A 13566-nucleotide genomic window follows, 5' to 3' on the forward strand; every position below is an offset into this window, starting at 1 on the left:
ACACTGCCCTCTTGAAAATTTGCCCCTAGAAACAGAACCAGATTTGAACTGTGGATAGTTCAGCCCCCTTGGTGCATCTCACGGAAATGTAGAAATAAAAAAAAATGCATGTTCTAGGTATTTTTACCTAAAAAGCAGAAGGCAAAAGCAGTAATGCCCAGTTATTAAATAATGCTAAGATTTCGGAAATGTGCAGGTTGCCATACTGTTAGAATAGATGTAACATCCTGGAGCATTATTTTACTCTTAATCCTGAGTGATGTGGTGTGCTTCAACATCTCTGCTATTGGCATGCTAAAACTAATTCTAAACTTGTTGATTCCAATTCTAATACCTTATTGCAGGTGCCTCATGAGAGCCAACAAATGTTTCTGGAGAAATCTGAAATTGCCAAAATTAAAAAAGAAGACAGTGACCTAGAAATCATCTGTGTAAGAAGCCTTTTTTACCTTTGTTTTTAACCCATAAGTACTGTGTAAAATAAGCTGTAGTCAATCCAGAGTGAAGTCTGAGTGCATTTATACCTCTATTTTTCCTATTAGAAAACCATTTTTAGAAATAGCTGCTAGCACCATTGTGCCAGCACTGAGGATGTGGAATAATTTTGTCTAATCAGATTTTAAAAGACTATCTTAACAAAACGTTTTACTGTCCACATTGCCTGATTAAAAAAAAAATGGATTTTTACGTGGCAGAAAGATGTAGCATGATAGAAGCCTAAATGACTTAAAGCCAGTAATACTCTCAGTTGATTGGCTTTGAGCTTTCTAAACCCCTGAGTAGAAATGCTACTTGCCTTAATTACTTGTGGATCATCTGCTCTAAAATGCTGCTTTGTCATGAAGCTTGAAAAGGTAAAAAGAAAAGGAGGACTTGTGGCACCTTAGAGACTAACCAATTTATTTGAGCATGAGCTTTCGTGAGCTACAGCTCACTTCATCGGATGCATACCGTGGAAACTGCAGCAGACTTTATATTCACGCAGAGAATATGAAACAATACCTCCTTGCTCAAATAAATTGGTTAGTCTCTAAGGTGCCACAAGTACTCCTTTTCTTTTTGCGAATACAGACTAACACGGCTGTTACTCTGAAACTTGAAAAGGTAGTGTTTCTAATGCAGTGAAAATCAGTCCATGAAACTGTAAACCTACTATGTCCATGCAATTAGCACATACTTAGTTAATTTTAGGAGCATAATTTATTCAGAATAGCACAGAAACTCTGCAAATAGCAGCCTTCATCAAGTCAAGGTGTTTTGTCCATAACAAAAAGACCATCAACAAGCTAGATAAAACTAGCATAGTTGTTAGATATTAATTTTAACAATAACTCTGGGAGTCTGGTGATAGCAAGATGCACATAGAGCAAAACTGCAAAGATAAAGTAAGGGAAAATCACTTCCTGAAAGCAGCACAAGTAACTATCTTAGAATCAAGGCAGTGAAACGTAAGAGGGAGCTAGGCCATAGAAAGGTATAGAGGGTAGTATCAAGTTACTAAATCAATCTGTGGCCGTGCTGTGGTCGAGTGAAGCCCCTTTAATATATGAGGAGTGTGACACAAGAAATTGACACTGGACTTAACGACACATGAAATGGATAAAGGGGAAAACCTGAAAATAAAGCAGAAGTTGTTGTGATGCAGCATGGACTAATTGCAGGCATACATTAAAACGTAGCTGTTGATATAAGAAAAATGTCCGGCTGAACTCCTGAAGTGAAAGCAAAATAATTTCCTTGAAGTCAAAAGAAACATCAGTGAAGGTTTGAGTACCAATAGCTCATAACTCCCTTCCAGATGGGGATGTTAACCCAGGAAATTGTTATAGATAACAATCCATTGTTGTGTGTGGCAATAGATAACAATCAAGCATCTGCTGGAAAAGTAATATTGAAAAAAAACACCAAATTTCCCATAAGAGTGCATCGGGAACAGCTTTTGTTTCAGAATGTGGAGGAAGTAACCAGGGGACAGCCATTTCAAACTTGATTCTGACCAACAGGGAAAAGTTGGTAGTGAGACTGAAGGTGGAAGGCAATTTGGGTCAAAGTGATCATGAAATGATAGATTTTATGATTCTAGGGAAAGGAAGGAGTGAGAGCAGCAGAATAAGGACAAAGGACTTCAGAAGACTTAGATAACTGGTAGGTAAGATCCCATGGGAAGAAAATCTAAGGCAAAAAGGAGTTCAGGAGAGCTGGCAGTTTCTCAAGGAGATCATATTAAAGGTGCACCTGCGAACTTGGTCCTGGCTCAGTGCAGGGGGCTGGATTTGATGACTTTGTGAGGTCCCTTCCAGCCCTACATTTCTGTGATCAAGTGTGATGACCAAGATTAATTATAATAGTTGTAAGTCCTAGGTACAGTGTGTATTTCCTTTATAGAAATGTCTAGCAACATGCAAATAGTGGTCTAATAGAGATGAGAAGTAGGAGTTGGGACACCTGGTTTGTGTTCCTACATGTGCCACTGACTCACTGATGCACACACTGTAAGTGACTTACCTGACATCAGTTTTCCCATCTCTAAAACAGGACCTATGCTACTGCCATACGAACAATAAAAATAAAAGTTGTGACTTGGGCAGAACTTGTTGAAGCCACTCTCATCAGGAGAATAGGCTTTCTCATTGTCCGGTACTTACTCTTTCAGAGTTGGTCATAAATGATATGTGAATCACATTGCTTGTGGTATTCTGGCACTTTTACTTACAGTATCGCCAAAAACTGAAAGTATGAACCTGGGGAAAAAACTACTCAAATGGACTGGGATTGTTTGGAGTGCAAGTATGGAATAGTTCTTTATCGCTCGCTCTACTAGATACTTTTCAAACCATTTCAGATCTTGTTGTTTCTAAAGTAACTCAAGTTTCACTTGCAAGTGAAGTACTGGCAGATCAGATGTCACCTGGACCACATAGCTGCTTATATCAAGTGTAACTATTTGGCTTCTGTTTTACTAATCTGCATTCTACCTTCCAAGCAGTTATTATAACATCATCAAACCAGGGCTTAGGTTGGGCCAGCTATCACTTCATTTCCTGCTCCAGCCCACCTACACATACTCATACTGTCAATGAGATAGCTAGAACAGGGAAAGTGTAAAGTATGATTGAGTAAGTAGTAGTACAGAATATAGATTGCCTTAAGATAAGGATGGAACTGCACTTGGAATCAAACAGTAAAGTGGGACATGACTGCTGAAATGACATAGTACACAGGTTAGGAACAAGGGCCCCGCACCAGCTGCTTTTACCATCCACAGATTGAGACAGATTTTATCACTACATTTCTAGCCCAAACTGGGGCAGTGTGGAGTTATGGGGGCTCTGAGATGCTATCCCATCCAGAAGTTAGTCTATGTCTGAGCTTCTGGGCATACAGCAGAGAGTGTGTATATGGCCATTCCTCTTCTCAGTTTTGAGGAGAGATGAACCAGTGAGTGCTAAGAGAGAATAGTTCCAGTATTTCCTCAATTGGAAGAACTATTACTGTGTCCAACCTTTGTGCAGGAAACAGAGAAAGTGGCAGTATGCCTTGTACTCCACAGTGGCACAAGTGTCATGTATAATCTAACCTACATCTGTTTTCAAACAGTGCTTAAATACTGTATTATGAGTTACCATAAAAATGCCTATAACATTCTTGACAAATGATACTGCTTTTTCCCTGCCAAGTGGCAGTGTGACTCTCCACTTCAAACAGTGCTTCACACTTAAGGTTTGCATCTCCCTTGGCATGGAGCACCCCCTTTACTCAGTCATTCTGCCGGTTCTTGGAAGGTTTTCCTTAGCTCACATATACCAGTTTTTATTTGTTTTAAGGAAACATCATGTTTGTCATTTATTACTTGCTCCAAGTATATTTGTGTGATCACACCTGGCAATCTAATCTCAGGCTGTTGGTGGTTAATTAAGTTAGACAAATACCTACTATCTGTAGATATATCATTGCTTTTCCGTTATGCTGTAGCTGCAAGAATTAAATTAGGAATTAATTGCCTTTTACTGCCTTGGCAGCTTTTGTTATATTAAACCAGACAGTTATTGGCCTGCTTTAGTTCATCTTAACCCCTCCCCTGCTTGCCATAAAATGGCTGTATGCAGATACTTGTGTCTTGCCATATAGACCCAGGTTGCCCTGGCAAAGCATATTCTCACTAAATATCTTGGCTCAGACTCTTAGCTAGTGTAACTGGGATAGTTCCTTGTAAGTCAATGAAGCTATGCCAGTTCACACTGACTGCGGATCTGGTCCTTGATTTGTCAAATGAAGTACATCAAAATGGCTCTGATATATGAATGTAGATGACTCTTACAAAGTACAGGTAAACATGTTCGTATCAGTGTCCTGGGTGACGTGGAATATCTGATGATCATGCTTCATACTATCTTCTATACCAAATGGGTATAGAACGGGTAGGTGTGATGGGCTGTACAGCCCCCACACTGAAGTGGAAGGGGTTAAGGAGCTACTCTGGGTCCAGGCAGCTCCGCCTTGCTAAACCTGCAGTGCATACACAGGCTGGAGGAGGAGCTGAAAAGGGGAGTGGCATAGCTTGCTTGCAGGCAGTCAGTGGAGGTGAGCAGACCAACACTCTGAAACTCTCCAAAAAGAGCCCTGCTGGGGCCCCTGACTGATGGCCTGTCCGACCTGCTGAGGGAAAAGGACTCTGGACCTCTGCAAGGCTGGAGACTTCTTTGACTTATTTTGTTTACAAGCTTTTGCGTTTCCCTCTTGAATGGGGAGGCCAGTAGGAAGTGATCTAGGAGGCCTGGCACTTCAGGCTATTGGGTTCAGCTGCCTGCCTTTGGGCCCTGGATTGGAACCTAGTGGAGAGGGGTGGGCCCAGCTTCCCTTACCCACGTCCTGATGGGGCTGGAGACTCAGGACTGGGAAAACTCCATATCTCAGAGTGTCCCAACTCCATATCTCAGAGAGTCCCAACTTCAGGCTTCACCTTTGGCCAGGTGAAGCCTGAAGCCCCTTGCTGGGCAGAAGAACTAGCTCTTTGTTGGAATCTTGACATACTTTGGAACAGATGGACACAACTTGTGGCCCAGCCAGAGGCCTAAGCCATAGCAGAGGACAGATCACCACAGGCTATCAACAGGGGGTGCCAAGACAGAAGAGCACCTGTCACACCCTCGCTGACCACTAGGCGGCACCTGTGGAGGGTAGATCCCTTCACAGTAGCCCGTTATCTTCACCACTTTTTTTCATGCCTGAGGCAATATCCCACTTCTAAGATATGGAGTATATTCTCCTGTAATAACTATCTTTGTAGATCACTTGTTTTGTAGACAAAAATGGTGCTGTCACCTTTGCTTGTGTCTTCATTTATCTGTTTGCCCTGGGCTAATTAGTCATTATTATGTATAACTCACCTAACAGAGGCGGTATAGTAAATGCTTCTCTAATACTGAATTTACAGTATAGTAAATGCTTCTCTAAACTTCTAATTATATTCATAAGATGTAATTCCTTGGCATTTTGCCATATTGCACATAACATCCTAGATACATGAGCCAGGACAGCAGTATTGATTTATGGTGAGGCAACTTTTTGTTCTTGCTACTTTCTTTTTAACATTCCTATATATTATTGACTTGCTTTAAGCATGCCTCAATGCTTTAGATTGGTGAGATATTAATTCTTGTCCAATAGACTACTTGGCTTCCCATCACTTGTATCTGCATCTAATGTCTCAATCTTGGTTTAATTTTTTTGACAACCTGATTTATTTGTAGCTGATGATCAATTTGCCTTTACTGCAGACTCTATTAATGTACTGTACACAGGCCCTTCAAAAAGTCAGCCTTGCTAGCTTCTGTGCAGATAAACCTAATGGTGCACCTGGATGGAGAAGAATCAGCCCTGGTCTACACTAGGACTTTAGGTCAAATTTAGCAGCGTTAAATCGATGTAAACCTGCACCTGTCCACACAGTGAAGCCCTTTATTTCGACTTAAAGGGCTCTTAAAATCGATTTCCTTACTCCACCCCGACAAGTGGATTAGCGCTTAAATCGGCCTTGCTGGGTCGAATTTGGGGTACTGTGGACACAATTTGACAGTATTGGCCTCCGGGAGCTATCCCAGAGTGCTCCATTGTGACTGCTCTGGACAGCACTCTCAACTCAGATGCACGATTGTTTACCGTCGCTCTGACGCAGGGAGGGCCGACTGATGACACGGCTTACAGGGTTGGCTTACAGGGAGCTAAAATCAACGAAGGGGGTGGCTTTACATCAAGGAGTATTTCAGGCAGGACTTCACGGAGGGTTCCAATAAGAAATGGTGCACCTAAGTTATTGTTCTTATTGGAACAAGGAGGTTAGTCTGGCCTCTGATTGATACATGGCTAGATTTACCTCGCTGCACCTTCTCTGTGAGTGACTGCAGTGTGACCTAGAGGAATGAGTCCCCTAGACGGGGGGAGAGGGGTTTGCAAATGAGTACAAAACAAATGTAGTCTATTTCTTGTTTTGATACACTCCATCTATCTTTTACATCTTTTGCTGGCAGCAGACGGTACAATAGGACTGCTAGCCATCCTCATCTCTTGCCTGCCCAGCAGAAGATGATGCAATAGGACTGCTAGCAATCTGTATCGCCTGCCTGCTCACCATAAGATGGTTCAATAGGACTGACTGCAGGACACCTATTAACTGGGCTCTGAGTCAGCAGAGGAGATTTTATGTTTGATTCTTTGCCGCTGATTTGACCGCATTACCTCAGGCAAGTCACTTAGCTGTCTTACAGATAGGGAAACAGAGACTCGAAAAGATTACTGCTTACCCAACTTGATCAAGTTGCTCCAAATTTAGTCCCTGCGCCCATGTCTGCCCAGGCGCTCCTGATCGACCTCACACAAGCGACCAGGAGCACCTCGGACATGACAATGACGGCTACCAGTCCTATTGCACCGTCTGCTGCCACAAGGCAATGGGTTGCTGCTGCTGTGTAGCAATGCAGTACCGCGTCTGCCAGCACCCAGGAGACATACGGTGACAGTGAGCTGAGCGGGCTTCATGCTTGCCGTGATATGGCGTCTGCACAGGTAACTCAGGAAAAAAGGCGCGAAACGATTGTCTGCCCTTGCTTTCACGGAGGGAGGGAGGGAACGGGGGCCTGACGATATGTACCCAGAACCACCCACGACAATGTTTTAGCCCCATCAGGCATTGGGATCTCAACCCAGAATTCCAATGGGCAGTGGAGACTGCGGGAACTGTGGGATAGCTACCCACAGTGCAACGTTCCGAAAGTCGACGCTTGCCTCGGTACTGTGGAAGCACTCCGCCGAGTTAATGCACTTAATGCACTTAGAGCATTTTCTGTGGGGACACACACACTCGAATATATAAAATCGACTTCTATAAATTCGACCTTATTCCGTAGTGTAGACATACCCTCAGTGTCTGTGTAAAAGCAGTTGTTATTCTGTATTTCAGACTCTACTGTTGTCAAAACAGTGCTCACTACTCTCACTATAAATGAAGCCCTGCCATCTGTTCCATTATAAATCTCTGTTTTTTAGCATTTGTAATGGCTGTAAAACCTCGCTCCAGGCTAAAACTTGGTTTATGACACTTAATGTCTAGGAATGATGTGAAATTATCCAGATGCTTTTTAATAGGTAATAAAACTTGGCAGCTCCAGCAGTAGTATGCTGTATATGACATATATTCTATTGAAAAAATGGCAGGACAGAATAAAGAACATCGTACGTTTATCCTAAGCAAGAAGTGGATCAAATGGAACCAACAGAAGTGAGGTGGAGATCTTGTATCTGGAATAGTTCCTGAGTAGGCCATTCAGGAGGGTTAGGTGAAATTGAAACAGGTGATTGAAAATTGTGATGGATTTGGAGAGGACTGATTTGGAGGTGCAAATATCAACAAAATGAAACCAGTTAGATACCTGGGAGGGGTGGCTTCTGATAAGAGTGTGAAAGGTTTCACACACTATGAGGAATGTAGGCAGTTTATATACTGTTTGTTAGAGATGTTAAAATTTGGAGCATCCCACTTTAAGTAATGGGGTATCTACGTGATGAAGTAGGGAATCTCTCCCCAGTGCTCTGGGCAGTTCTTCTTAGGATTGTCCTTAGGTTTTAGATGGCTCAGACTTGCTGCTCTGGGAAGCTTGCTCCCAAATGTGGGGATCAGCAGAAGTAATTGCTGAGGGACAATCTATTAGGATTGTCATTAGCTTTAACTGGTTAGTTCTGTCTTGGCTGAATATCTTTTTCATTATTGCCGGCTCTGAAAACATAGTAATATGCCAACTCGTTATTTATGGGATCTTTTTTTAGTATTCTTTCTCCCTTCAAACAGTGAACAAACTCTTGAACAAAAGAAACTATATCACAGATGTGGCAGCAGCCAAGGCACCTATTAACTGGGCTCTGAGTCAGCAGAGGAGATTTTATGTTTGATTCTTTGCCGCTGATTTGACCGCATTACCTCAGGCAAGTCACTTAGCTGTCTTACAGATAGGGAAACAGAGACTCGGAAAGATTACTGCTTACCCAGCTTCATGAAGTACTGTGACATCTCTGGATTCTAAATGCTATTGAAGTGCTAAGCAATATTGCCTAATTTTCATGTGGAAAGTGTGAGTTATACAGTGATGGTCTTCCTCACTCACTTTCCCACTAGGAAAGCTGAAATCCAAGTTAAACATAGGGCTTGTCTCCATGAACAGGGGTTAATCCAGTTAGTTGATGAGTGTTAGTTAACATGCTGTACACAAGCTGCAGTTAATAGTGGGCACGTGCTTTCTTTCAGTTCTCATTGTATGCACAGGGCAGGGGCTTGCTGCGTGTTAAGTGTGTGGCATTCTCAAAGGGTATTCCATGGTCCTTAGCTTTGCTTCTGAGCAGTGGGCGTCCTGGGATTTCTCTCGCTGTACATTGTGGGATGAGTAGAGGAAGCCAATGGAATTCTGGAACTTGGAGTCAAAGTTTTTTTTAAAAAAAATCCCATGATTCCACTCTCTCTGTCCAATGCTTCCTCTCCTTCTGGGTGGGCTAGCACCATTTTGAAATTGCTGTCAGCCAGCACGGACCCAACTGTCTTCCATGCTGCTGTGTGGACAACCGCGAACACACACAGCAATTTCTAGGCTGTATTTCAGGCATCTTTGCGTTTTGGACTGTGCCTGCCTCACCGCCAAGCACATAATGTGGCAGCAGCAGGGGAGGAAGGAAGACCAAGACGAGGTTGATCCCAAGCAACTGCTACGACAGGAGCTGCTCTTGGAGCAACTTCACACATTCCAGTGCTGTTCCTGGACTTAGAAAACCAGTGTGGATTGGCGGGAAAGGATCACTAGGCAGACCTGGGATGACCAGCAGTGGTGAGAGAATTTCAGGATGGTGAAGGTGGCTTTTTCTGAGATCTGTGCTGAGCTAGCAGCAGCATACCAACCTGCAGTGTCCCACACGCATGGACAAGCAGGTCGCAATTCCCACTGGGAAAGCGGGCCACTCTGCAATGCTACCTGTCCATAGTAAACCAGTTCCGTGTCAGGAGATCCACTGTTGGGGCCATTGTAATGCAGATGTGTGCTGCCATGCATGAGGCACGGTTCCACAGGCTTATAAAGCTCAGGAATATATTCTGAAAGAGTATTACACAATTCACGGTAAACGAGGGGTTACTGCACTCTAATGAATTCTGTCTTGTGTGCTCAGGCGTTTTCCCTCCAAACTAGTTTGAGTAACTTCAGTTAAACCCCCCAATATAGACAAACCCTTAATTAGCTGCTAATGCTTCTGTTTCTGGACACTAAGGCCTACAGTAATCTGTGAGGGATGTACTGTGCCTTGTCTTAGAGGATACTGGAGGTAGCTTAGTGCTGTTGCTAGGTGACTATGGGAAGAGATTGTGCCCCTTATTAACTAATTGTATTAATCACATTAATGCACTGTCCTAGAGACCCATTGTGTTAGGGACTGCACATGTACATACGCAGCCCCTGCCCTGAAGTGTTTACGGTCTAACTGGACAAGGCAGACGAAGGGTAGAAGAAGGAAATGTTATTCCTTTTTTCCATATGAGGAACTGAGGCACAAGTTAAATGACCAGGCAAAGATGCGTTAGATCAGGGTTCAATTCCCATCTCTGCCAGACATCCTGAATCCCGGCTGAGTACATTAACTACAGTCTTCCTTTTGCTTCCTCCTGCTAGAAGTTCTGCCTACAATGGCAAAATGAGTTGGCAGCTAATTTCCCTCCCTCTTTATTTTTAGCCTTTTATTTCTCTTTTCCAGGCAGCAGTGAGCTCTTCCTGTGCATCTCTACCACTACCTCTTCTCTAGGAGCCATTGGTGCACTAAGGCTTTTGTCCTCTGTTTTAAAATGGCAGTGCCTCCCTGTTGTCCCCACCCTGCCCTCTCATGGCAAAGCATCCTAGGGGACACCAGGCAGAAAACAAATACTGCTTTGTTTGTGAGACAGATTTCTCACAGCATTGAAGGGGAACTGTGCCAGATCTGTTCTCAGACAGTGGCCACTCATTTTCTACCAAGGTTAGAGTCCCAAGGGCTTAGTTTGCACATTCAAAGCAAATGGGGCATTGGATGAAACTGCGTAGTACTGAAAAGATCCCTCCTATCCCTGCAAGACATTTGGATTGGGAATGTCATGCTGAACAAAAATCTGAACAACAGATTACATGAAAGGCCACTAACCAGAAAATTATCACTTTATGGTGGGCTTCAAACTGGCAATCAGAATACTTTAGACTTTTCTCTCTTGTTTATAACATGAGAAAGCTAATCAGATCATATGATAGCATGCTGAAAATGAGTTATCTTTAGGCCACTACCGAGTTCCTTTCATAGTTGCTGCTATGAAACTTTCTTAAACCCGTGCCTAACAAAGCACAGAGATAGACCCCCCCTGTATTTAGTGGGACTGTTCATGAGTTTACTTTCCTGAATAAGGGCCAGAATAAGGCCATATTTAGAACATTTTTAAAATATCAAACTGCTTGCTAAGCAGCATAATCTTTTTCACCAGGTCTACAAAACACATGTTGTTTGTCCATATTTTCCCACTTTTTATTTACATCTGGTTAAAAACAATGGAGAGTTGATCTGTAAAACTGAACAAGTACAACATTAAGCTGAAAAGACAAATATCGAAGAAACATGTAAGGCCTAATTCTGCCAGTATGATTCTATTGACTTGGTGGGGTCACTTCTGACTTATGCCTGTGGAAGCAAGATCAAAATCAAACCCAAATTGAATTTAACCTGGAGTTAACCTACAATTAACATGTATTATATTGTGATTTAACTTTGCTATGTAGATCCATGGCTTTTTAGGAGAAGACCGTTCCTTAAGCTATAGAAAGATAATAAACTAAACTTTATGCATTTTAGGTAATGGATGAGGATGAGACTGAAGATTTGTCTAAGTGTGGGGAAAGTAAAGAAGTTCTTTGGTTGAACAAAGGTAAAATCAAAAAGTGCTTGTACTTTCAATCTAGACTATGTTTAGAGAGTTGCTGTGAGTATTTAAAACAACAATGTACATAGGACGGACTTGCAACTGACACTAGTCTCACTATCATATGACTATTGGGAAATTAGTTAATTGGAAGCAAAATCTTTGTATGCTTAGGCCAGGGAATTGAATATTCACTTGGAGGACAGATTTCCGTTTCAAGGGACGATTGTAAATGACTATCTTTAAAATGATAGCTTTCTTTTTCAACATAAGCTAGTGTTAAAGCATTCTTTAAAGAAATTACTTCAAAGTGGTTTCTAAAGTCAACACTTTTTTTTTTTCCCCTTCATCTAATGTGTTTTGCTAAATGTTTAGGTTCATTTGGAGGAAGACAGAAACAGTGCGACTTACAAAGGTATATTTGTTTTGATCGGAAGGATGCTACAAAAATAAAGGGAAATAATTTGCCTTCTTCAAAATGGGAAAGGTGAGAAAAGTCATATTACCAAAATGCCAAGTGTCTATTCCAAAATATTTTGTAATGGTGCTGTAGCTAATGATACCAAATGTATTGCAAACACTGAATATGCTCGAAACAGTGAGTTAGGAATACAGTAATGATCTTACTGGTTATAGTGGTAACTATCAGCTTCAATGTGCAGTTAAGAACGTTTTAGCGTTTTATGTCTTCCATTTATACTACGTTTGTAGTGGCTTTTGCAGTGTATATATATATAAAAAACATTTTTACTGATCTTACTTGTATCGTGGCTAAAAAGTGTTAATTTCAAAAGACTAACTTTCAGACTTAAGACCTAGTCCAGTCATCAGTGTAAATTGGCACAAACTTCATTGCAGTCAGTGCAGTTATGTAAATGTAAAATTAGACTGAAAATAAGGATTGCTCCTTAATACTGACTGTTCTTTAGCTCTTATTTAAAGTAAAGTGGTAATTCTGTTTAATTTTGAAAAGTTGCTAATGCATAATTGTATTTTACCTGCTCTTAACATTTTTGTTCTAAGTCTGAAATAAACCATATCCACATTATGCTGCTTCAAAATTCCCTTCATTTCCTAATAACTTGATTGATGATAATTCTAGTAATAAAAACTCTGGGCCAAATCCGGCACTCTTGTTGCACACACAGCTCCCATTCCTTTCAAGAGAAAGGCAGCGGCTTAAAAACACAGCACACTACAACCAAGTGGAAGGGGCTAATAAAATAACCTGCTGTGAGGTGTTCACTCTCTATATAAAAGCCAAGTTCTCTTCCAAGACTTCAGATTCCCTAATCAAGTTACATTATCTTCAGCAACCAGTGTCTTTTGTGTGAAATGAAACCCAATAATACCTTATGCAGCTATAGTAAGATACATAACTGTGATGCTACACGTAACTAGATTTTCACTCAAATATGCATACGTATAAAGGCATGACTCTGCAAGGAGTTGAGCACCTCCTATGAGGTGATCAGCAGTCTCTGCTCTCATTGACTTCCCCACTTGGCAAGAAGGGGCCCATAGTCAGGATGACCAAATGCAGAGGAGCTTTTGCCACAATCCTTAACTTCACTGGGTGAGTGGATGAAAGAGCTACAAAGTTTTTCTGTTCAAAACGTAAGTAACCTAACACAATTATGTAAGCTCATTGCAAAGTAGACAGAAATAAATCTGAGTAGCCTAAATACCGACTTTACCATCTCAACCTGCTATAGCATTATTTTAAACAGATAAATATTTTTCTACAATAACAAACTCAACCCTTTATTGCCTACATTGTATCTTTTACTGCTGGGTTAATTTCTATGCTTGATGCCATGTAGCAGAGTTGTGGGAATTTCCTGGTATATTTGTCCTAAAAATCTCAACTAGAAGAAGCACTCTGGGTGGCATATAAAGCGGACTCCGTTTTTAATGTCTTTTCTCAAATACAAGTAAAATATATGATGTTGATATAATCTACTCAGCCTATATTGTACTGAAAGCAATAAAATATCTTGATACATACAAATAAAGAAAAAAGGCCAAAATATGTTGTGTGTTAATTATTTAGCAAATTATTTAATCTGTTGCCCACTCTGCTGCTGCTGCGACACAAATTA

General features: G+C 41.5%; 1 protein-coding gene across 1 annotated transcript in view; it reads left to right on the plus strand.

The window, feature by feature from the left end:
• The window catches only part of MORC1 (MORC family CW-type zinc finger 1), a 96952-nt gene that overhangs the window by 59018 nt on the left and 24368 nt on the right, over positions 1 to 13566 (plus strand). The window contains exons 20-22 of the mRNA XM_073306177.1: positions 345 to 431; positions 11398 to 11470; positions 11840 to 11951. Coding sequence (XP_073162278.1) covers positions 345 to 431; positions 11398 to 11470; positions 11840 to 11951 — 272 coding nt within the window. The remainder of the gene's footprint in view (positions 1 to 344; positions 432 to 11397; positions 11471 to 11839; positions 11952 to 13566) is intronic.

The sequence above is a fragment of the Lepidochelys kempii genome, chromosome 1 (assembly GCF_965140265.1).
Source record: "Lepidochelys kempii isolate rLepKem1 chromosome 1, rLepKem1.hap2, whole genome shotgun sequence".
NCBI classification, from domain to species: domain Eukaryota; kingdom Metazoa; phylum Chordata; order Testudines; family Cheloniidae; genus Lepidochelys; species Lepidochelys kempii.